At 39.4% G+C, this 25777-nt stretch overlaps 1 protein-coding gene across 1 annotated transcript in view; it reads left to right on the plus strand.

Annotated features, from left to right (window-relative positions):
• LOC105457320 (transmembrane and TPR repeat-containing protein CG4341) overlaps positions 1 to 25777 on the plus strand; it is a 368988-nt gene that overhangs the window by 33704 nt on the left and 309507 nt on the right. Inside the window, exon 2 of the mRNA XM_011701927.1 lies at positions 10552 to 10692. Within this exon, the coding sequence (XP_011700229.1) occupies positions 10552 to 10692 (141 nt within the window). The remainder of the gene's footprint in view (positions 1 to 10551; positions 10693 to 25777) is intronic.

Genomic DNA, 25777 nt, shown 5'->3' on the forward strand with positions numbered 1-25777 from the left:
GGGGGGGGAGGGAGAGGCCGTGGCATCGCAATGTGTCTTTCGGCCAGTCGGCAGCCCTCGCTCTCGCTCGAGGGTAATTGCGTTTGTGTGTAACCAGGAAGTTTTATTTGGCTGGCATTTATTCGGCAACGAAAGAGACAGCCGGCCCACTTAGGCGGAGAGACAAATGTATTTACGTCGTGAATCTGCCAGGATACCCGCGCATCCACCTTTCAAGCTTACCCCGTTTATCCGGGGGGATTGCCGCGAAATTAAGGGGCCCCGTGCTCCACCCACGACTATTTTTGCGGCCAGGAGAAGACGATGTATACCACGCCGCCGTCTCCACAGGCGGATCGAATAATCGTCGAACTACTCGATGGTATTAGTGTGAACAACGAGGTAGTAGATAAATACTGGTCGGTAGTAGCTACAGCCGGGTCGATTGCAGCCAACACGTTTTCTTTGAAATTCCACTATGTTTCGGCCCAATTAATTGATTCCCTCGGTGGAAAGGAACAAATGACTTGGCGAGTGCAGGATGTTGTATCGCCTTGCCTTTAAATTTTCTATCTCAAATTTGTTAGTAAATACGTTTGTGAAGATTGATGCGAAACTTTGCGGAACACCACGTGTTTTTAAAAATTGATTGTAGAGAAAGAGAGAGAGAGAGAGAGAGAGAGAGAGAGAGAGAGAGAGAGAGAGAGAGAGAGAGAGAGAGAGAGAGAGAAGAGACGTCGGGTGAAATTAAAGGAGAGCATTCCAAGCATTTTTGCTTTTTCCGGGTAAATGGCCTGTGTCTGACTAAGTATTATTTCGTTCCTCTTTCTGCTTAGGTTATTTATAGCCTCATAAGTTGTATCTGACTCGCATATCTTCGTATCGTTTTAACGGAGATGGTTGGCATACTTTCCGCATCGTTCAAAATATCTGGACGTCGAAAACTGGACGTGAAAATTATGGACAACCGCACAAGTTGAATCGCGGCCATTGTCGAAGAATAATACGTCATAAATTGAGCGATCGTTTTCCAGGTGTACAGACAGATAATTGCAATTGATTGAGAGAAACTGAATCAAGTTTATATTGAAATTCAAATATAATTTGAACTACTTTTGGTTAAATTAGACAGTTTAACACTCATCACAGAGTGGCTATCTTTGGGTCACGCGAGAAATTTCATTTTCAAGTAAAGAAAATCGATTTGTGCTCTGGTTTACTTATTCAGGGTGGGTACTACTGGGAAAAACCGGAAAATCCTGGAATTCTCAGGGAATTTCAGAGAATCTCAGGGAATTTTTTACCCTTGAAAATCGTGGATTCTCATGGAATTTTACTGACACTCAGGGAAATTTTTTGAATTTTACTTTTAAATTTAATTTTATCCCTTTAGAAAGTAAACATGGCCCCGTATCGAAAGCCCCTGATTTTGAAAGTTAATTTATTTAAAAATTGACATATACTATATATATAGTAAAAACTCTTTAATCTAAAAAAACGATAATCCGGAAATAATAAATCAGGCATTAAGAGTCCAATAACGTAGAACTTGGTGCGTCAAACAATTTAATTTTCACATATGTAGTTACATCTCCATACAAAATCTTTCGTTACGTTTGAAAAATTTTATATGGAGATGTAACTATTGTACATATATGAGAAGATTAAATTGTTTTACATATCAAGTTCTATATACGTTATTAAAACTCTTAGTGCCTAATTTATTTTAAAGTTGTATTGAGAAATTCTCTAATCTTACCTGGAATTTTAAATAAAATTCCTGGAAAATCCGAGAATTTTTCAGAGAATTCTTTTACTTTGAGTACCCACCCCGTTATTCTCGAAATCACAATAAAGTTATTTGTATTAGTGCAGCGCGGATCGACCTTGGCTAAATATCACGATTCAAGTTCCAACTTTAAAACTCGACGCGACATATCGCGATAACTCGTCGACACGACCCCGCAGCGACGACGTAAGGGACACAGCTCGTCGCTTATGACACGGCCGGGGTTGGCAACGCGCGCAAACGAACGTGTACGTGTAAACGCTCGCTCCGATAATAGATTCCCCATTTGGAGTTCAGAGTTCTACGGCGAATCTGTAACTCCGGCGATCAAACTGCTTGCAAAGTTTGTCGCTCGAATCGAATGGGAGTTTGGGTAACTCGTACCTACGCTCGCTCTCGCTCGTATCCGCCTGTACCCTCGTACACGTACACGCGCTGCATCCCTCTGTTTCCCTCCCCTCCCTCGCTCTCTCTTTACGCGTATCTACTTAGGAATATATAGGTGTAATATACATATCCGCATACAAGATATCCTAGAACTCTCCGTCTGACTTGGAATCAAGAGTTATCAGAAGTCACAGACTGCAAAGTATGTCAGTTGAATTATTTGGCATTTTAAAGGCGTAGACTATCTGCGAATTAAATTTGCTCTTTAATTTTTTCTTAATAAAAAGAATTAAGAAAACGGTAAGTTTCGTTGCAGAAGTACTTAAAAATTTAGTTAGATACAGATCTGAAAATATAATTATGAATCGTCATTATTGAATCGTCAAAATAATTGAATTATGCTCAACAATGATAATAACATTGTTTTAACATTCTTGTTTGAACGTCTAATATAATTATATAGATGATCAAATAAAATTATTTTTAGATCAATAGTTAAAATTTTTAATACTTCAGCAAAATCGGTCTTTCTGTTGTTTGCTACTATGTCTATACTCATTTACTATTGTGTTTCTTATCTACTGTTATGTCTTGTAACTTCTGTTGGAATGAATATTAATTAATAATTAATAATATATATCTATTATGACCGTATAAGTGTTTCACACATAACGAATAAGGAAGGCCAATGTCATAGCAGAATCTTGATGCTTCTATTATTTTCTTATGTGATTTTACATACGTATCCTAGCTTCGACGAAATTGCGTGCCGTTACTTCCGGATTCAACGCAATCCCTGATTGAAACCAGGACCGTATTATCACGTATTAAATTGCCAATCAATTTAATAAGTATTTGATACTCACTTGCATTTAATAAATCAACATTAACAAGTAATATTTTTTATAATTTTTATCGTTTTCACATTAACAATTTTTGGAATGGTGCATCTCTTATATATGGATATGATTATTGTGCATTTATGTAAATCCAGTCAGACACACATCCGACTCGAGCAGCACGCGTGAACACGCGCGAACACGACGTTCGCCGGCCGACTTGACAGCTGTGTACTCTCTTCTACGGGTAGTCGATGGTACCGAAGGGGTAGGCGAGACCTTCTTTCCGTTCTTTCGATTCCATCCGCGGCTCTCTCACCGTCGCAGCGTGTACCATTAGCGTGTCTCTCGACGACGTGTCGCAATGTCACCGCTGTACGTCGCGCATAAGTAAAAGTGTCGTTGTATCGCGCCCGACAACGTCGTTCTTTCATGGAAATAGACTCGAACTCGGGGAATGACATTGCCTGCACCCCAGACAGTCGAAGAATTATTGTTTTCCTTGATCGAGCCGCCGTAATACCGGAAAGTACACCCCGTTGAATACGCGCGACTTCGTAACGGCGCGACAACGAAGTACACTTCTCTCATCCTCCCCTCGCCAGGGGAACGTTACATCGGTATTTGTAGTTTGTCTTTGGCTCGACAGCACCGCTGCTGCCACCGCCGCTGTTTGTTTTCGATGCGTCGAAGATTGAAAACGAATATCGAACATTTGCAGCGCGCCGCGACGAACGTTGACGCGCTCCGCAAACGATAACAGATCTTTCTTTACGCTCCAGAAACGTTTGTCATCTGTATTTCACTCCGCTCCTGCTGTCAGATAATTCTATACGCGAAGATTTAATCGTTTTGATATATTAATTAATTCGATTCCCGAGTAAGTGCGTAAATCGTGACAAGTGATAATTCACTTTATTGGATTCTGGGAGTGTAAATTAAGCTTTAATTTAAGCGTATTTCATATTATCCCCTTCATCAGCTGGTATAATCGAGTCTGTTCGTCTATTACATATAAATAATTTAGATAATTTCTATTGAAATATGACTTCTCTGAATCAATAAATCTATTTGAAGACCTTTCACACATTTATGAATCAGTCAAGTGAGCTCACGAATATATTTCCCTGACTTTTCCGCGCATAATAATGGCAATATACGCTACGATTTGCGAACGAGAGCTTTGCTACAGACTCGAAAGTATCCTCCAAACGTAAAAGTATTCTTCAGAATGCGATCCAAGTATCTGATGGCAAGATGATGAGAAAAATGCCTTCTTGAGGAATATTATACCGTTTATCAGCAAATATTAACTTGTCTATTTAGCCCATCTTCTTTTACTTGTAGAAGATTTACGCGTCGCGCAATATATTTTAAATTTCTCGACAAACTTGAAATTGATTTCTTTTTTTATAACAAAAAATTAATGCAAATGTCTAGTCCGATATTTCTAGAAAATAATATCTTACAAATTGTTATTAAAGTCGCAAAATTATTAATGCAAAATTTAAAGTATAAAGTGAAAATTTGGAATATAAAGTGTGAATGAAAAGTATCACTTAGGCTTAACCACTTTAACTCAAGGTTTATTAAGGTCTTAAGCATCTGCACGCATTTTTTTAATTCGGCTCTTAGTATCTCTTAATATCTCAGGACACCCTGTACATCGCAGCAGCTTGCTCGTGAATTTGACACTGAAGAGCACTTATTGCTCTCTCGCGCACTCCTTGAATCGCGAGTAAATCGTACCGCTCGAGTTCGACTACGGGGATACAACCCCTGCGGCGACCTCTTTCCTGCATCCAAGCTGCAGTTCTCTTTAGTCTCTTCGTTTCAGCCTCGATCTTAAATCCCCGTACCTTTCCCTTCGATTTCCAACGTTCGCGAGATATAGCCTATAAGAGTGCGGAGCACACGGTCGATAATAATCGCGACGAGTCCATTACGTCGTCTTCAAGGATTCCTGCGGCAGGATTAGAGATACCAGAAAAAGCGGGGACTGGCGGGCAGCTCTCGACTTTCTGTCACTTCGCTCAGTGCAGGCGACGACAAATGCGACAAGAGAAAATTATTTTATGTCGCGATTATATGCGGACTGAAAGGGATAATCTGTGATAATATCATTTTATTTAAATTGTAATTGTTGTAAGAACAGCAGAAATATATGACACATATTTATGTAGAGTTGAGTAAGAGTGACAGACATCAATAGATATGTAAACTGACATTAATAGAATATTTATGAGTATGATAAAATTATTATATTTTTCTCTTGTAAATAAATAAGTATACTTATTATTTTATAAGTATATAGGTACATATTATATTTATATATATATATATATATATAAGTATATTTATCATTTTTTCTGTATCAAACTCAAGATTTAAAACACGCACTTCATGCGTCTGCTAAAGAAATTGAGAAATCCGTCACTGATTTCAACCGGCCATTCTCTCTACCTCACTCCCCGTCTCTTTTTCCTTTTGTTACCTGTCTATCCATCTCGTCCTTTGCCCTCTCGACGGCCTCTACCTTGCCCGCGTGATTTACCGCGCGCTCCTCATTTTCCGCCTTCCCCTACCCCACCTTGCTCCAATCTCGTTCTGCCGGGTAAAGGATTCCGAAGAAATTGAGAAAGATTTGCCGACGCTACCAAGAGCGTGAAGCCGATGAAGGAAGGGAAGCCGAAGAATGTGAAAGGCAAGGAAAGAAACCATGGCACATCCGAGTCGAGAATGCGCCCGTATAAAGAAAGAGGAACCCCGCGGGCGCCTTTTCTTTCCTCGCCGATAAAATAACATTAGTCGTGGCACGGGCGAGTCGAGTTAATTACGCAGTGGCCGCGCCTCGGTCCCCCAGCAAAATGGTCAGCCAGAACGGTCGCGTAACGGAGTGCACGCGAGTTTCCCTCGCCGCAATCTGCATTATATAAAACTGTCGTGGCAAATTCGTCAACGACTTGCAGCTGCTTGCGAAATAACATGAATACGGCTCGTGTATAGTTTACCACCCGAGCACTCGAGTTAATTCGCGTTGCTCTGAGAGAATTGGGAAAATTAAGAGTTTGCAAGATATCATTTCCAATGCCAATATTGCCAATTGATGCCACCATGTAATTCCAGCGCAATCGGCGTTTCTGCAACGCGGAAATTCGTGACGATTTCATGCAGAAAAAGGCAGAATCGCGATGCAATGAAAAATATTGCGCTGCATTCAATAACGCTTCATACAATTGAGCTTCGTTATTTTGAAACTTTTATTAAAGCATCGCTCTTTGTGAAACGAACAAAGATGACACCATGACAATCCTCTCGACAATACGACAATATATGGTATGTTACTATTATCGAACGGATTGTTTTTCCACCGAGATCTCCCGTAGATACGTTACGTATTTTACGCGTTACCCGCGTAGAAATCCCCGTTACGAGGTAAGGAAACGGTTATACCGTCTGGATCCTTACTCCGTTATTACGCGGCTGCGATTCTAAAGGAAAAGCGCCTCCGTGGAAAATTGAATTTTAGGCGGATTACACGAGCGCGTACTTCACATTTTTGCGGCTGGAAATGAAGCCTCGCTCCAAACTTAGTAACTTATTAACTTTTTTTAAAGCAACACCGTAAACCCCCCTTTGCAACAGGTTAACGTTCTTGCTGCTTAAACGTGCATTTTTGCATTTCACAAGAAATATCGTCCTGGTTCATCAGGTATATCAGAAATGTCTGGCTGAAAATAAATAAACGCTTTTTTTTTTTTTAATTAACGATGCAACATGAAAGTTATCGTACGGATGGAAATCCAGTGGCAACGCGGTGGCAGAAATCAGAAACGCGCGGCCTAAAATAATTAGAAAGCGAAAGCGAATTAAAGCGGGCAAGCGCCGCGCCGCTCGCTCGATACGCGGATAACGAATGAAATAACGGCGCAATCTTTTCCAATCATGGACCAACGATATGGTGCGCGCGCATCGTAAAGTCGATGTTTTCAGGACCATGTACCGCGTTGTCACCTCGATAAATCAGCCGAATTCCCGGCCGTGAGCCCGCGCTCTCGCTGCTGCCGTCACGATCGCGGAAATATCAGCGTTTTACGTCTCCATCCTCCCTACATCGTAAAAAAGCCCCGGCAGGATCGAGTTTTGCGACGCAACCGAGCGACGGCTGACTGCAGCATCGCGCGTCGCACCCGGTATCAATAGTCGAAACATCGTTGCCCGTCACGCGGACGGCGATACGGGAATGATTCGCGCGATATTTCGCGCTCGTATAACCCGTACAAGTCACTGAGCTTCATCAAATCGACACACGCAGCTATATATACGGGGCTGCGATTTTCTTGCGCACAATTAAAAATATTCCCGAGACAATAATTCAGGTATCGATGAAGATATAATGATCAACAGATGTCTGATTAAAATGAAAAGTAATATACAGGATGTTTCATGAATATTTTATGAGTTAATTTGATATTATTTTAGAAAAAAAAAACACTTATGTGAACATAATGGTCTTAAAATATTTGTTTTAGAAATATATTTATCTAAAATTTAATATCAATACTTTGAAAAAAGTTGAAAAGTTAATTTTTTAAACTTCCTTTCATTTAAGAGCTGTTAAGAAAAACGAATTGTTAAAATAATTTTAAAGAATTTTTAATATTATATCTTTGATATCTCTGAGATCTGTTATATAAACTTGTCTGTATAAAGTGACCTCAAAATAAATTTCTAAAATATTAGACAGTACTCAAGAAACATTTTATGTTGTATTTAGTAGAAATTTTTCTATAAAATTATATTTTCTCAACAGAGAGTCAAACAATTACATTTAGCTATATTTTACTTACGACTCTTTTCGAGAGCTATTATCTACTATATATTTCCTGAGTATTCCTGAGCTTTATGTCGGAAAGAAGTCTATTTTTAACCGTACTACTCCTAAGCAGTCCATTTCTCGTTAGTGTCACTATCATTTTTAGAGCTTTTTTTTTTTATAGAGTTGTCCCTTGCGAGAAGTATTACGTTGGGTCGGTGTCGCTCCTCTCGTCACGAGGCGGTCCAACGTAGCAATCGCGCGCGGACCTTTCGAGGCGCTCTTCCTGCGCGGAGAAGAGTGGTACTGCCGCTGCCGGAGTCGGACAGATTCCAATTTAGATCCGAGGGCGTCGGTGCCGGCGGCAGGTCTCCCCGGCGCGGTGATGGCGAACAAGCATCGGCGTCGTTATCGGCGGGCGGGTCGCCGGCGTGGAGACGCTCCTCGCCCCCTGGTACAGAGTACGGATCCGACGGAGTCGTTTGTATACAAATATGCAGGCGAACAGGAAATTAAGGAGCAGCGTGGCCGAAGGGGTTCGCGCCGGAGAAAGTGACGGGGGGAAGGGGGGGAGGGGAGGGAGAGGAATCGCGTCGCGGAGTAATTTGTGATATTGTCGTTGCGGTATATAGTGTTCGCCCCCTTAAGCCGATTAGCGCGATACTTATTCAGCACTTCGGAGTAGTGGTATTTAGTGGTGAACCGCTAATTGATAACTGAAGCTCTCGTATTTGCGTTACGGTAAAATAGAGTGGTCCTATACGAATTTTGGAATTTTTAAATTTATTTTTCCCTCTTTTTATTTAGATTTTAGGATGTAAAATAGATTTACTTCTGCGCTGAAAAAAATTTTTATGACGGAATTGCGATAGAATTTCTTTGAGCGAAAAATGATTTACACGCGCTTCGGAGATATTTTCTACGTATTTTCTATATTTCCGGAATTTTTGCACTCTGTTTTTTTTTCTGCATGTGTATCATCTTTATATAATACGTGGGACGATGGTCGCGTCGTCACACAAAGTCGTAACGTTTCCGTTTACTGTAAAAAAGTTATTACGCGGTTCCGCTGAACTCTCGAGCCTCGCCATTACGTCTGTAACGACGACTACGCAGTATATCTTCCGGCAGTTTAATCCCACGGTTTTCCTGCGTGCGCCCTTTTTTTCTCCGGACTGACTTTACGGGGATTAATTTTTGTTCTTCTTTTCTTTTTCGGTTTTTTTTAAGCACTTAATGCAGATCCTCGCTCCGCACGGCGAGAGACACGAAACTAATCCTTCATTCCGTTGAAGCCCCCGCAGCTAGTCTCGCGTTATTACTTCGGCACTATAGGAGCGAAAACGCGCGGATTGAAACCAATTGTGCAATTGGGTTGCACAGATACTAGAAGCTAAATCGAGCAGAATGATTATCTAAATGTCAAGACATTATAACAATTTGCTATTAAAATCGTTGCCAATTCCATTACCAATTAACTAATTTTAACGAACGTGTGTATACAAATGACTGGAATGTAATTCAATTTAAAGTGGATTTAAACTGACAAAAGGTTAATTTGAACCTCTGTATTTGTTCTCGTTTAATCTCGCCTTATTAATTCGATAAAGAGAAAGTGGAAAGAAATTACTGAATTGAATGTTATAAATACATTTCGAAAGCCAAGTGGAGCAAAATAACGATTACTTCGTTGTCAAAATATTAAGGTCATTACAAAGATATCTGACATTGAATATTAAGTTATTTAACCGAGTCGAGCGTCGAGTGTGAAAAGAGATAACGAAATTTCCGTCGGTTAATTAATTTTTATTTTTACCGTCTGTCGAGCGACAATTCGCAGATAGTCGTTCTTCTAACACTTATAATTTTATATCTTTTTTTTTCTTTATCTTTTAACTTTATATCCCTCTATAAGAACTCGAGAACACCTCAATGACATCTATTATAGCTAAGGGCTATGCGTTATCGTTGCGATAGAGGCGTCTCAGGTGGAGACGCGCGCGCGGGATCGAAATGGATCGCGGCGGGCGATTGGATCGCGTTCGTTAAAATAATGAAGCGGGTCCGTAGAGAAATATCGCCCCCTTAACGCAAACGCGCCCGTAATCTGATACGATTGCATGCGCGCGCGAAGAGAGAAAGAGTGAGAGGCGGGGAGGGGGAGAGGGGGGGAGGGAGGGAGGAGAAAAAGGGAGAAAAAGGAATCGTGGAAAAAATATTCACGTATCGATAGAGCGACATGGAGAAGAAGAACGGGGTTGCGATTGAGAGGAAAGAAGGGGGGGGGGAGGGCAGTGTCCCGACACACGATCGTCCCGGAATGAAAGGGGTTGCTGAGGGGGTTGCGGAAGAATGGACGATAGAAACGCACGGCGCAGGGAGGAGGGGGGGGGGAGGGTATGGCGATGTACGCGGTGGAGGCGGACAGATGGGAGTGTGAGGCATGGCCGCGATATATCGTGGCTGAGCCTTTATTAAAACTGCTTTCGGTATTATTGCTTTCCGGGAACGTCGGGCCTCGAAAATACCATTTCCGCGAGATAGGCCGTGGCGCCCTCCGCGCCGCCGAAAATATATCGCGCTCTCCCCTTCCTCCCCTCCTTCGCCCTCGCGACATCATCGTCGTGGCCGTCTCTCCCTCGTCCCTTCCGCGCCCATTCGTCCGGTGAGCGTCTCTCGCAGAGACGCGTAACCCGCTATTACTATGACCGGCAATAAATACGGCTCGTCACTATGTACAGGTCGACGACGGTGCTCTTCCTTATATCGTCCCATGGTCGGGTATTGTCCGTTGACAATGGTCGAGTCGATCTGCAATCTTCTTCGGGAAATGAGAGTCCACTTCGCGTCTCGGAAATGAGGATATGCATCGTTCTTCACCGGTGAGTAATGGTGTAATCTCTAAACTATTGTACGTTGCACACGATCTTCCTTACTGGACATGCATTCCATTTATAGCTAATCCGGAAAGACTAATTGAAGCGATAAGCAACTGCACCGATGCAGTTTCAAATGCCAATTCCTCTATTTATCTCTATTGCTTATTCACATTACTCTCTATTTATTCACTCTCTAACTCTGAATCAGTGCACAGTCACTGATCATCAATGGTTATTCATTGAATGCACCGGTCCCAGTATGCCATTGGTAATCAGTGAAATTTAACTTCATTGACTCTCGAAAATTACTAATAAATAAATGAATAATCCCTATAATCATTGACAAATTAGACAGACTTCGCTGATCTCGCTAATTGCACAGCGGATTTGGCTCTGTTTCACTTATTTATTATAGCAATGCAAGGCGTTAAGTTAGATTATGTTATAGCTACTGACTTAATTAGTTGACTTTTCAAAAATTTTTCACTAATTCAGATTTAGAGAGTAATCAGCTGCAATTAATGTTTAAATTTAATTTAGACTCTCGGACAAAAATGACATAAATACTAACATACAATAATGATAATAAATTTAAAAAAAATGTATATACCCAGAAAACACAGACTATAACTGCAATGTTGCAGCGCAACATTGTAATATTTCAGCTTATATTGCAGAAATATTACAATGTTGCAGTTATAATTTGTGTTTGCTGGGTATATATACGTATATAAATATTATAATATTTATTGACAATTCGCTTACATATTAGTGTTGGAAATATAAAATGTATAATTGAAATAGAAATACAGGAATCAAATATATAGAGAAAAAGATATTCCTAGTGTAAATGTATAGAATATAATACCATGGACGTTCCTTTCCGCATTCACTTTGGTTTTGCGACCGTGATCGATAGTCATCAGAGTAGCATTTATTCGGATACAAAAACATTACGCAACCATGAGTTGGCATACGCGCGGCAAACCGCTGCGGGCCTCTGTTCAATATCGCGAATTTCTCCGCGGGAGAGATTGTAAACGCATACCGAAAAGTAGACAATTGGCAGCGGAATGCAATATTTTCCCCGAGATACGTTTCGCCAAACGTCACACGCGAGATTCGCCTTCCCCTCGTCCCCCTTCCCGCGGTACGGTACTGTGTACACGCGTACATCTCCTCGACAAACGCGCGATAACTCAGCGGCACGCGGCTCTCGTATATACTATGCTCTCAACGCGGCCATCGCCGGGAGCTGAAAAGGCGGCCGATAACGTCGACCTAGATCATTCTCGTATGCGCGCGAACGTGCGAATGCTATACATAATATACGTACTCGTGCATCCTCGTCCGCCGCCGCGAAGCCACGAGGTAAGTATTTCGTCTTGACGTACAAGAGTTTTTCTCGAGGGAAGAAATTTTTCATACCCCAATCTGTACCGAACGATAGGATTCACGCGACATTCGATGTTATTTCGACTACTACATACGCGAAACGAAAAATTCAAATCACGACATTTTTTTTAAACGACAATGGGTTACAATATTTTTTTTTAATGTTCTACTATTAAGCTTGGATGAACTCGGGCAGCCGTGCACTTAGAGATTTTAAGTAATCCGAGTTACAAATGAGATCGTTAAGGAACAACAGTATTTTAATAATGAAATAAACGATATAAAGGCCACAGAATTAATTATATGTTCATTAGAAAAGAATGCTACTATAAACTTAATAGGAGTTTAAAGTGGAAATAAGATCTCTCTTAAAGTTTTTCTGTTATTTAAATCTTGTTAAATTTATGATATTAAACGTGATTCTCTTATAGTTTTTTTTTTATAAAGTACATTCAACCTTTTCTTTATGTAATGTTGCGCTTTCTTTTTGTAAAAAAAATTCTGAAACAAATGTTTAGAATAAAATCATGGCTACTCGACGTAAATTGTATCGCGGATTCTGAATCTGTAAACTCTCCACCGCGTGAATCGATGACGTATGAATATAGTTATTATTATGTTAAGATATACAGAACAAATAGTTAGAAGCACATTGTGCGCACTTTGGAGATATCTTGCAAGAAGGGAGCTATTTTATGTGTCAAGATTATCTCTGTTGTCGTCTCGACGACAGAATCGGGGTGAGCGTGAGAAGACGGTGACGGTAATAAAGACGTCATGACAGTAATAGATGTTATTGACAATTTTCCCCGCGACTGGTATCCGCGCACCCTCCCCCCGACCCACCCGCGATGCAGCCCCGCGATGAGCAGGTAACAAGCGGTCGAATAGTTTCTCCCGGATCATCATGAATGCAAATTGATGCGGAATCGATATCAAGCTGCCTGGAGTTTCTAATAAGATTCTCTTGCCGCGCGATGCCATCGCTATAATACAGCTTCGATCGTATTGGGTTCTGCAGCATCGTATATTGTAGAAAGACAGAGAGAAACAGCAAGATAGAGAGAGACACCTGAGACATTATTAAAATTATTGCCAAATAACTATTTTAACACAATAGATATTTTATCTTATTTATTAATTATAATGTCAAATATTCAAAATACTAATTTATTTGGAAAGTAAATGATTTTTATTTAATTTATTCTTTTTTTTATTTTTTATTAAAATTTGTACTATGCGTTATATATATTTTTTAAATTATAGCTATGACTTTTACATTCTAAAACATGTAAAGTAACAAAATAATTAATTCTGTGCTTTATATAAAATAATATGATTTAGTTTCGCGAGTAAATTTCTTTACAGTAATCTTGCCCTCAAAAATGGCGCGTTTGTAATTTGTGATCAAATAAGCGATACATTTGACTGTTATAAAATAAATTGTCTACGTGAAGCAATTTCCCGTCACTTGTATACTTTTTCGATAATAACCTTTTATCTCAGGCCATATCAGATTCCAGTAGCCGGTTGTTTGCGGAGAAATATGAGATATAAGGCGTATGCATAAACGTTTTACAGCATCCGGCCCGCTCTTGAGGATAGCGGTAAACGTTCGCATCTTACGCGGTTATTGTCACTTTCTGCACCCCGGATAGCTTCTGGTTAAACTACACAGTAATATGTTTCCTTTATATCCTTATTACCATTTTTATATGCTCTTGTAGTGAAAATTAATCACTCAGATTTCCCTGCGTTCATGTTTATGTCATTTTAAAAATATCGATTTGAAAAATCGAATAATATTTAAAAAATAATGTTTTATAATAATATATAATATTTAATAATAATGATATTTAAAAAACAAGCATTTGAAAATTGTTAAAATTTCATAATTTATTTGTGAAAGTTATCCTTTATTAGAGCAATTGAACAAATTCTCATGCAAAGTATGCGTATACATGTTAGAGGTGTGCGAATCAAGTATTTGCATGGTCGAATCGAATCGAATCGAATTTTTGATAACATGTTCGAAATCGAATTGAATCAAATCTGAAATTTTCACTTCGAATCGAATCGAATCAAATCTCTTTAATTTGAATATGAATCGAATCTGAATCAAATTTTCTCAGATTTACATTACATGTTAATTTGAACGTAATATGAAAATTTATAAATTATATTATTTTACGCAATGATTTAAACAAACTGAAGACCTGTTTTCGATCTACATCTCACTATAAAGGATCATGATCTTATGTGACATTTTGAACTAGAAAATATGTAATTAATAATATGTGTGTACACGAATAGTTTGAATGCTTTCGAATATTTTTTATATTAATCTACATGGGTACGTTACATACATCAAGAATACTTATTTATTGGATAAAAATAATTGATCGCGCGGGAGATATAAATGAAGCAAATAAAATAGGCGATCGATTCGAAATCGAAACGTTGTTGATTCGAAATTCTCGAACTATTCGATTTCGAATCTTACAAATTCGAAAACGAACTCGAATCGAATCCTGCACTGTTATTCGATTCGATTCGATTCGAATTCGAACTATTCGCACACCTCTAATACATGTATCATAATTTTGGACGCTACGCGTCGGCTTCTTCTACTGAAGCCGGACACAAATTTCCTTTTTACTACTGCGAAATTTCCGTAAGTAGAAAAAGGCTTGTGATACGTAACGACGAGTATTTTCGGGTATACGTTCGTGCGTATTCGTATTGTTTGAGGAAAGGAAAATGCTTTTTACCATTAATCCGAATATCCGAGCGATATATCCAATGATTCTTAGAAATACGATCATACGTACGTTAAATTGCCCGAGTTAATAAGAAGAAACGACTCAAATAGAGAGCACTCGCGGTAATGGCCACGATATTATCTCGGCGGGATCACTTCGAGGAGGGGGTAATTTTTCAGCACGTTTCGCGGTCGATCACGTCCGCGTCCGGTCGGCCGTTCGCAATCAGTCGGTTAACTGGGTACCACGCTGGCGGGAAGTCTGACCGGGCACCACGTAGCGTCCTCATTATCCGTAAATTATTTCGCGGCCGTCACGTCGGTCGGGCCTGCAGGTCGGGATCGGCCGATCGGAATTGGTCGCGCAACCGTACGACGATCGCGATAATATAGAGCTTGCGTGTTCCATTGGTTGCGTTTCCCCAACCCAGCCACCAGTATACTGTGGGCGGACAGCGCTCGATTGTGTAGATTCGGAAGAGGCCCAGCTCGTGTAAATGCGCACGTCGCCTATTAGACCGACTAAAATATCGCTCGCATAAAGCTCGCTTGGACACACTAGATCAAATTAGTCGGAATCTCGCGAAACACTTGGTAAATTTAGCTGGCTAATCTGAACTTATGTATCAAAGTAAAGAAAAAAACATAAACACTATGGATATATAAAGGACTCTATTTTCTTCTTTTTACTTAAAACATCAAATGTCACGTAATCATCATTTTTTTAAATATCGAAACGATCGAAAGAGCCACCGCAAAAATCGCTCCTTTTCTGGATCTCGAATTTTTAACCAAATTTTGTGCCAAATAATTAGTCATGATGAGACAATAATCGCGTAAAATTTTTAAATTGACCATATGACTAGTTTGCGAAATATAGGAGGTTAAAGTTGTGACTATCCTTTGAGAATGTTTGACACTATTGTGTCTTTATTGCCCTAATATTTATGTTAAAAAATAACTCCGACAATATTTTGTTGTTTCTCGGGTCTCTGGTTACGAATCTGAAATCTAAATTCCAAAATTCAAAATGGCGGATCCAATATGGCTAATCGATATTAAGAAATTCAAAATAATCTAAATGAAAATTGCTTCTCGGGAATTTTTTAGGTCGCTGATTACGAATCTGTAGTTTGAATTAAAAAATTCAAAATAATTTAATTAAAGATTGCTTCTCAAAGATTTCTCAGATCGCTGATTGCGAATCTAGTCTGAATTTAAAAATTCAAAAAGATGGATGCAATATGGTAGATCAATATTGAAAGATATAAAGAAAAGTCTTAATTACTATTGTTTTATGAAAGATTTTTAGGTCGTTGATTACGAATATAAAGTCTAAATTCCAAAATTCAAAATAGGGAATCCAATATGGTGGATACAAATATATTATAGTTAAACATATTTTATGAATAAATTGTTGTTACCCTGGCCCGATAACTTGATGCGTTATCATAGTTCAGTTGAATTGTAGGTCTGGCGGCAGAAACCATCAGGTAGTATATTTCAAATAAAGAATGTTAATAAAAAGAGTACCGCGCTTATGTCGTTTGACTTTTTTTTTTAATTGAGGTCCTACATTTTTACCCATCCATTCCTTGACTTTTTTAATAATTTTTTAAAGACGGGTGTGAACAACGCGTAACTCTTCTATAGATTCCAGTTTTTTTGAAAACCTCCGTAGATTCCACAAAAATTAATGACAGCTTGGAATTTGTGTCCACTATATTGGATCTGCCATTTTGAATTTTGGAATTCAGACTTAGGATTCATAATCAGCAATTTAAAAGATCCCCGAGAAGCAATATTTATTCAGATTATTTTGAATTTCGCAATGTCGGGCAGCCACATTGGATCCACCATTTTGAATTTTAGAATTCAGATTTTACATTCATAATTAGCGACCCAAAAAACATTAAAATACTGTCGGGACTATTTTTTAACTTGAATATTAGGTCAGTGAAAGTACAATAGTGTCATACTTTCTCAAGCGACAGGCACCACTTTGACTCTCTATACTTCGAAAATCAATCATATGCTCAACTTAAAAATTTTATGCGATTATTGTCTCATCATGACTAATCCATTTGGCACAAATTTGCTTCAAAATAAGAGATCGAGCGAAAACGAGCGAAAAAACACCTAATTTTGCGGTGGCCCTTTCATCGTGCAATATACGTTTAAATTAGGAAGAATAATGTATTTCTCAAACGTAACATCACGTTTAAGTAGAATAGCGGCATTTGAGTACAGGTTGTACATGGAATGCCTGCAGGCGGCAGGAACGTAAATGCGCCGGTGTGCACGACGAGAGATCGATCAAATTATCTCGTTAAATCGAGGGAGAGTTCGTTTCCAACCTCGCTCCCCCTCCCCCTCCTCCCGTCCTACCTCTTCTCGCCGCGCAAACCCCAGCGAATGTCGATCATTCCTGTCGTACGTGGTATTTTTTTAACCCGACGGCGATCGAATTATTGCGCCGACCGAGTCTCCCCTTCTCTCTCCCTCCTCGCGCCGAGAGCGCGTCTATTTTGCAAACATTTGGCGAGTACGTGGGCACACCACGGCGACGTGGCGGACCCGATTGATCATCGGGGCACTCGAGGGGCTCTCTACTTTTTACCGTTGCCGCGCGCAAGAATTGCTGCCACGGAAAAGTTTCGTGGAATTTCGGGGAAGTGAGTGGAAGCGCGCGGACCTTCTTTTCGCTTCGGCTATCGATGCATCGCCTGTCTCGAGTAGAGCTTTTCGGGGAACGATCTAATCCTCTTAATAAAGACTAACGAAAAGAAACTCAAGTTGAAACTCTCGACAGTCCAAACTTTTTCGCAGGTGTCTGACTTTAAATTATGGCCGCGAATTAAAATTTACCATTTAAGAAAAATTATACTCGAAGCCGCTCTGGAAGCTTCTCTGTCGCTGCCAGGTCAATTGAATTGTGTCTTCTGCAGAATTTAGCAATGCGGATCTATCTACCGGTTTCTCGTACCGAAAATTCGTCCGATTCAATTTAAGCATCGGCAAGGCATTAAAATTTCTCGAAATTAGAGAGAACATGAACGTCACGAGTTGTATGGACCGGTGACGTTCAAGCAATCTCTTTCTGTATAGAGTGCGGAGGTAATTAGCCAAGCTCCACTCCATCGTCGATTCAAACTACCGAACGGGGTATATACGGGTCAGGTCGTTAATTTTCCTGCAGTCAAACACTGTCCACGTTGATCCGTCTCCGTGTGCACTCAGGTCTCGCCGGTATCGGAACCCGCTTCATTATCTTTATCATTTCTCCATGCGACGCCGCAAATGCGCGAGAATTGATTTCCGATACAGGAAATGCGACCGGTTAATCCTAAACTCACCAAACTGACGAAATAAATCGTATAAATTGCGAAAATGTATGATAAAAGTTAACATGTACGGATATTGGTTTAAGAGAAATAAGATGTAATACATGTTAAAACATTTTAAAGCTCTCTTCTACCGTACATTATTCACGAAGCGAACAATAATAACAAACTGGGTTAGATGTATAAATATACGGTGAATTTCGTTTTTGCTCCAGTTTATTAGTTAATTTCTACAATTTTGCAGACTGCCAATAATAAAATGTCGCCCCCGCTCTCTTTTCCCGTCTAATTCTCGCGCGCGTGCGCGCTTTTCTACGTTCCCGTTAATAAAGTACCCACATGATACATATAAAATACGACAGGCAATAATCGACGGGCGTTATATTTCAGCCAGTTGAATTGGATTCAACGAGTCGTGCGCAGTCAAATTTGCACACACAAGCCAGACTATCCCGGTAATTATACCACTTTCGTCGACCGGTTCCGAAGTTGCCCGCGCGAACGCGTGTACGTGCGCGCGTGTTCATCCGGTGTTCAGCAAGGCGTGCGTTAGTCGATGCGTGCGCAATCGCACGCACGCATGCCTGTAAGCAGGCATGCACGCACGCAAGCAAGCGGTCCCATCCGCCAGGCTTATTTCGCGATCGTCCTAGTCCCGCGCTGCGGATGATGATAAATGGGTTAATTAAGCGTTTCGAGTTTCATCTGTGGCGCCCGCGACTCCGAGAAAGAGAGAGAGAGAGAGAGAGAGAGAGACGTGAAATTTCCTTCTTTCGACCCGCGAGCACGATACATCTCTCTCAAGACGCTTTAGCGTTCCGAATGAACAAACTTGGATTTAATAGAATCAGGACTGGGCATATTTTAAATACTTGTATTTCAAATACAGTATTTGAAATACAATTTGTATTTTGTATTTTGTATTTCAGCGGAGCACATAAAAGTATTTTGCATTTTGTATTTCGAAAAAGTTATTCAATGTATTTGAAATACTAAAGAAATTATTGATAAAAATTTTTGACAACAATTAATAGTAACTTAAATTTTTTTTATATACCTAATTAGCGACACTAACTATTTTCATCAAGTTATCAGAGCCAAATTTCATAATTTCACATAAGTAAATATGTAGATTTCTCGTGCGGTTGACACAGGACAATAGGATTGTTAAAGAATGTAAGAGAGTAAAACAACTTTTCTTTCTCTCTCTAAAAGTGAAGAAGAGACTGTTCAGTTTAATATTATATATTATCGTAATTAAAAGATCAAATAAAAATGTATTTTGCATTTCAAATAAAAATTTAAAAGTATTTTGTATTTTAAATCGGAAGATTGAAAATATTTTGTATTTTGTGATTTAAATACGAAGATTGCCAGTCTTTTTTGTATTTTGTATTTCAAATACTTTAATGATGTATTTTGCCTAGCCCTGAATAGAATAAAGTTTAATCGAATGAAACGTGCAAATCCAATTCAGAGTTTTGGATTTAAGAAATTTTGCGTGAAGATTTTTTGACGCTAAGTATATGATGCAATATCTTCAAATGCTGTAATCAATAATTATCATTTCTTTTAATAGTCTTGTGATATATTTATTAAAAAATTAATTTTTATTTCTAACAATTTTTAATATTTCCTTTGTTAGAAACGTTTTCACGACTGTCCGTGACTTTTGTACGTTAAAAAATATTTTGAAATTGCGTTTAACCTTCGTTACCGTACTGCTCCGATTGATCGTATCGTTGGTATGCTTTCTCGCTGCGGTGGAAAGACTATCGACATTCTGTGTCCCTTTCCGGAGCCGGGAGACGGTCGTTGTCTCGCCCTATAATTTAATCGGTAAGGTTGCTTGTAATTAGCCGCCGGCTCGGGATTAAACGAAGGATGCCTTAAACGCGACGCGGCCTTGATAGCACGTTTTGCATTGCGCGGTTACGTACCTGCTCGCGCGATTACCACGCGCGCGATCATAAATGAGATAATACCGTGAAATTACTCCACTAATTACCGTGGACGATTACCGCTGTGTGTGTGTGTTCGCGTTTCAATTAGCGTAATTATTTGGCACGTGTCGCACGGGCCTTCGGATGAGTGACAGATGACCCGGCTCGAGCGAACGACGACGACGCGGCGACGCGACGGTTATACCATCAGCCGAAGTTTCCGACGTCAGATGTTTCTCGGCTCTGCAGATGCTCGCGGTTAAACACACGTGTAACGTCGCAACTGCTGACCGCAGTTTTGTCATTTGTTAATCTCACGGTAATTAGCGTCCTCGCGGAAGGTCGTCCCGGCATAATTAATAATGGCGTCCGCGAGAAACGCCCTGGCGTATACGTATAGGTATAACTTGGCAATAACAAAGCGATTCAGTGTCTCGCAATAAAAACGCGACGGCGCGACTCGTGGTATAATTACATCTTTTGACGTCATTAAAAGAGTCGCACGAGAGAGCGGTTCACTACTCCTTTCGTCCGTCCTTTTCTTTGATAAATTTCAAGTCGATTTTTATTGTACCTATGTATGTAGTTTAACTATTATTAAATCGCGTCCGCATGTAACGTCAAACGTTATTAAATGTTTAATAACTCCGCCGGTTACTCCATACAAATTCCTTTCTGAAATACGTTTCACTCGCGCTGAGTTAATAAACTAATAAACCACCACGCGATCAAATTCCGCACATCGACATTATCTTTATGGTAATTATTTCTACACGCGCATATTCAGACTGCAACATGTTCCCCTTTTTAAACGTATACTAGTCAATTAGTCTGGAATGCACTTACGTACATTAACTGTTTTATTTTAGTGTTTTTACATAGTTTACTTATTTATGCTCTATTTTTCATTGCTTTTACGAAAATGTTACTTTCAAAAGAATAAATATGTATTTTTTTCAAACTATCTCTTCATATATCAAAGTACCCGAATTATAGTAGGTATATATTTTCTAGATTTGGAATCAGTCTTTCCTTTTAGGGATATTTCGAGAAAACTTATCACTTGTTGCAATCTACGAATGTCCATCGTATCTCTCGACAACCAAAAGCTTCACAGTGGAAATTCCGCAGTAGTATTATCTGAATTTAAGCGAGCAATGAAAATCGAGGATTGCCATAGGATTTCAATCGTTCATAATTCATAAACTATTGATTTTTGTGTAATTTTTATACATTAAAATATATATATAATATATTTAATATTCTTATATTATAAAATAAAATATATAATAATATAATAATATATATTGTATGTATATAAAAATACATACAGGGTGTCTTATTTTTTATTTCACAGTCAAATATTTGGAGAAATCGCAGGGTTTTAGAGAAAAATGTTTCAGACAAAAGTTGTAGAATTTTGAGGGGTACGTATTTTGATCATATTGTTTTTTTTCTAGGTGGTGGAGCAATATTTCGACATGAAATATGAAATATCTCATAAATTATTGATTTTTCGATAACTTTACCTCAATACTTTTTTATGCAGAATAATTGGAGGAATCATATTATTTTTAAAAAATCATATCATTTATTTAAAAAAGTGGAGGTGACTTCATATCTTTTTAGTACCACCATCAGAAAAAAGCAATTTGACCAAAATACGTCCCCCTCAAAATCTTACAACTTTTGTCTGAAACATTTTTCTCTAAAACCCCACAATTTCTAAATATTTGATTGTCAAATATAAAATGGAATACCTTATAGGTATATATTCTTAAAAAGTTCTCGATAACTGTAGTTAAAAATTCTATCAAAAAATAGAATTTGTGTATGCACGAGAGTGATTTAATAAATTTACAATCGATTTATAAAGAAAACATGAAACACTGCCTCCCTATAATCAATTAATCATTAAAACTCTTTTTGAAATACATCAGAAATTTAAGAAAATCTTTATTAGAGAAGAACCATAACTATAATGTATATCGAAATTCTGAAAATGAAATGCTCACGTATTAAGTAACTGCATTTCTTTCAGAGTAGGTATATGGAAAAGATTATTGATTTTCCTGTTAATTATGGAAAAGATAACTCGAAGTTTATCATTAAAATATCAAGTTCGGCGTGAAACTCGGCTTCCGGTATATCCCTATACATTCAGCCTACGTAAAGTCGCGAGCACGCGCGCGCGCGCGGGAGCGCGCTAATTGCCGTCGCCAAGTTTCAGCCTAATTATCATTTCGGGCAGCCACCGAGCGGCTCTGAATTTCTAAGCGCAGATGCTCAGCGGAAAACGGGAGTGACGGGAGTCGACGGTGGGAAACGGGAATCGGCGCGTCTCAAAGAGAATTTTGACCGCGACGTCGGTAGTCGGATATAATGTCTCCTCCTTCTTGCGGAGCGCCAGGTCGAAATTAAGACGCTCAGGGCAACCATAATCGCCGCGTCTCGGGATCCCGTTGTCGGGTCACGTACAGAGATCCGGGTAGCTAATTAGCCTTCTAGCCGCTCTCCGGGTTCCGCCCTGGTCAATCAGCGGCGGAGATTCGGTCTTGATTCGATCCTCCGAGCCTCGTTAGCACCGCCGTATATTCTCTCCCTCGTTCTCTCTCCCACATATTCTCTCTTTCTCTCTTTCTCTCTCTCTCTCTCTCTCCCTCCCTTTCTCTTTCTCTCCTCTCTCGCTCTCTGCGCCTCTCGGTTACGCTTGCGAGAGAAGATGTACACATACATACGTGTAACCACTTCAAGTTTCGCACACGATTTCGGTCCGCCCGATTTAATTATGTAACGCGAACTTTCCGGTAACCCTACTCTGCTCTGCTCTGCTCTGTTCTGCTTCTGCTCTGCTCTGCTCTACTGCGCTTGTTCTCCGAGAACTCTCTTTCACCCGGCATAGTTGCCGCCATCTCTATCGAGGTATTTTTTTTTTGTTCCTGTGCGCGTTTGGAGAACATGGGTTCGTATAGTGAGGTAATAAAGATAGGAAAATACCACGCAGAGTATACGGATAATCAAGGAATAATGACTCGATTATGGAAACTAATAGACCGCGTGGAAAACCGCAGTAGCGCGTGGTATCGTTATTACCTCATGAATCGATTAGAAAATCATTAAGGTAAAGTTTCGAGTTTCGCGTGTACATTACATTCTATAGACACTTTAGACGTGGAAAAGTAAATATGTAACTGACTTTATAAACTTATTTATTAAAATCTATATAGCACACGTGCAGCGACTGCCAAAAATTTCCGACCAATGAGTAATTTTATTGTATATATACATTGAAAGATTATTAATTATTAAAATATATTGTATCAAGTATAAAAAATTATATCTTCAATTTTACATGAGCAGTCAAACTCACAATTTTAATACAATTAGGAATTTACTTACAATGTGAATTTTTGAAAAGATGTAAAATTATATGCTGATCGAAAACTTTTGGCAGCCACTGTGTATATAATTTAACCCCATCTTTGTCTTCTTATACAATACACTTTATTGTATTGTATACGACACGTATACTTTAAATTTGAATTTCTAGCGCGCTTATTGTAATACAGGAATTGAGGGGATGGGGGAGGGACAAATGACAACCCGTGACAAATGACCGGACGTACAGCTATACTATTTCATCTAAATGAAAAGTGTATAGGTAAGGTTTACGTATAGATTCCCCCTCGGTTTATGGGGCTCAAATAAATGGATTTTTTATATGAGGTATATCTATTCAGGCATGGATACGTGTGTCCGCACGGATACGCTCGGGGTTGGTTGGTCCCACGCGTTAACGAGCAATCCATTACCTGAATTAATATCTGGAGTAAATTGCACTTCTCGCCGCGCGATACGCATCTGACTGAGCGGTGCGATCGCGAGCTCGACGCGCGACGCACGATGCGCGAAGCCGTTGCGTCGTTCGCGCCGTGCGAACGGTCGTGCCCGTTGTCAACGTGCCATTACTAATTCAGGAGGCGGCCGGAACGCCGCAACGTTATACGCCAGACGACGCATTCTGCATAGCGTATTCAGCGGGCACAATGGGCCGTGGGGTGCGAGTTTTGAAATATGAATATGAATACCCGGTCGGCGGTGCACGCCCCGCCGAATCGCGCGCCCGCCGACGAAGACGGCCCTGCAGCGAGCCGACGATCGATGTCCGCTTCGCCACCCTTCGTCTTTCACTATGCGACATGATTTTCCCGCGGGTCGTCCCGGCATCCCGTGGATGAAACTGAAGATTGACTTTCCTGACCGGATCCCAACTTGGGGATTGTCGTCGAGAATTGTCGCGTCTCGCGCTGCGAAATGCAACGAGTCTTAATTTATGACTTTGTATTGTTACGGGACGCCTTAGATCTATCGCGATATGTGACTTTATGTATAATGTTGTTGCAAAAAGTCATCCCTATAAAATTATCGTGCACCTATCTCAGCTGAGATTATATTATTATATATGAGACAAAATTAATTTATTATCGCAATAAATAAAATTTTATTGCGATTTATGTTATAAAATTTTTATATATATTATCTATAAAGTTTTTGTGCCATAGTTACCGTGATAAACTTATATACGAGAGTAAATATATGAAAGAAATAACTTCTATACTGTCAAATTTTTTTAACATGGCAGTAAATTTTTGTAAAGTAAATATGTTTATTGACGTATTGTTAATAATCGAAATAAAGCTAGGTATTTATAAAAACTGTACATTTTATATAATTTGTGAATCTTTTAATTAAATGCGATCATTGATTTAAAAATGTATGGAGAAATTGTGCAAATTTTATCATACGTTCAAAATCTATTTTTGTATTCTTTTTTTGCTAATAGCATTCGATGAATATGAATTTTGATCGTAAAGCATTGCTAAAATTTGAAATGTAAAAAATCAAAATCGCGCGATTTTTAATCCTTTATATCGCTATATATAGCGATATAAAAGATTTAAAATCTTTAATCGGCATGATTTTGAAACACATGTATCGTTGATAAACTGAAAGCTGCATTTTTTTCCATTATTTCTTTTCGTTTTGCGACAAAGTTTGGCAAATATTTACACCTGGGAAAGTGGTTAGATATTTCTCTGTGTTTTTTTATAATATATTATAAATTTTAGGATTTACATTTTGTGCTTTTCATCAAATTTAATTCCTTTTTCTGTCTTTTTAATAACAAAAGGTCTTTCACGAGGTCGAAATCGAGTCGCAGAATGTACTATAAGAGACAAGTACGTGCCGACGGACAAATGGCACGTACGGCCACTCGATTTGGCGAACACTTTGCGAGAAAATTAATTAAACAGCTATCGCTGTCCTTGTCACTACCGCGATGCAATTCGCCCTTGTTGCACCGTTTTTGTAGTGCCGCGTTACGTGTGCGCCTTAGCCTCTATTGTGCGATGCGAACTATCGCCGAGACACACGTACACTTCCCTTACCAAGCGACAGATGTGCGCGACCGATAGAAATCGTAGCTGATCTCAGTGGCGCACAATGTGGCTTTAAAACCGCGTTACCGACAACGTGACCGAACCATAGGAAGTGCTTTGCAACGGCATTGCAACGTAACGAGGCTCTCAATCGTTATTTTCGCCGATAACGATTTAATCAGATGAAATTAGGAGCGTTTCGAA

This window comes from Wasmannia auropunctata, unplaced genomic scaffold (assembly GCF_000956235.1).
Source record: "Wasmannia auropunctata unplaced genomic scaffold, wasmannia.A_1.0 LD336103.1, whole genome shotgun sequence".
Taxonomy (NCBI): Eukaryota; Metazoa; Arthropoda; class Insecta; order Hymenoptera; family Formicidae; genus Wasmannia; species Wasmannia auropunctata.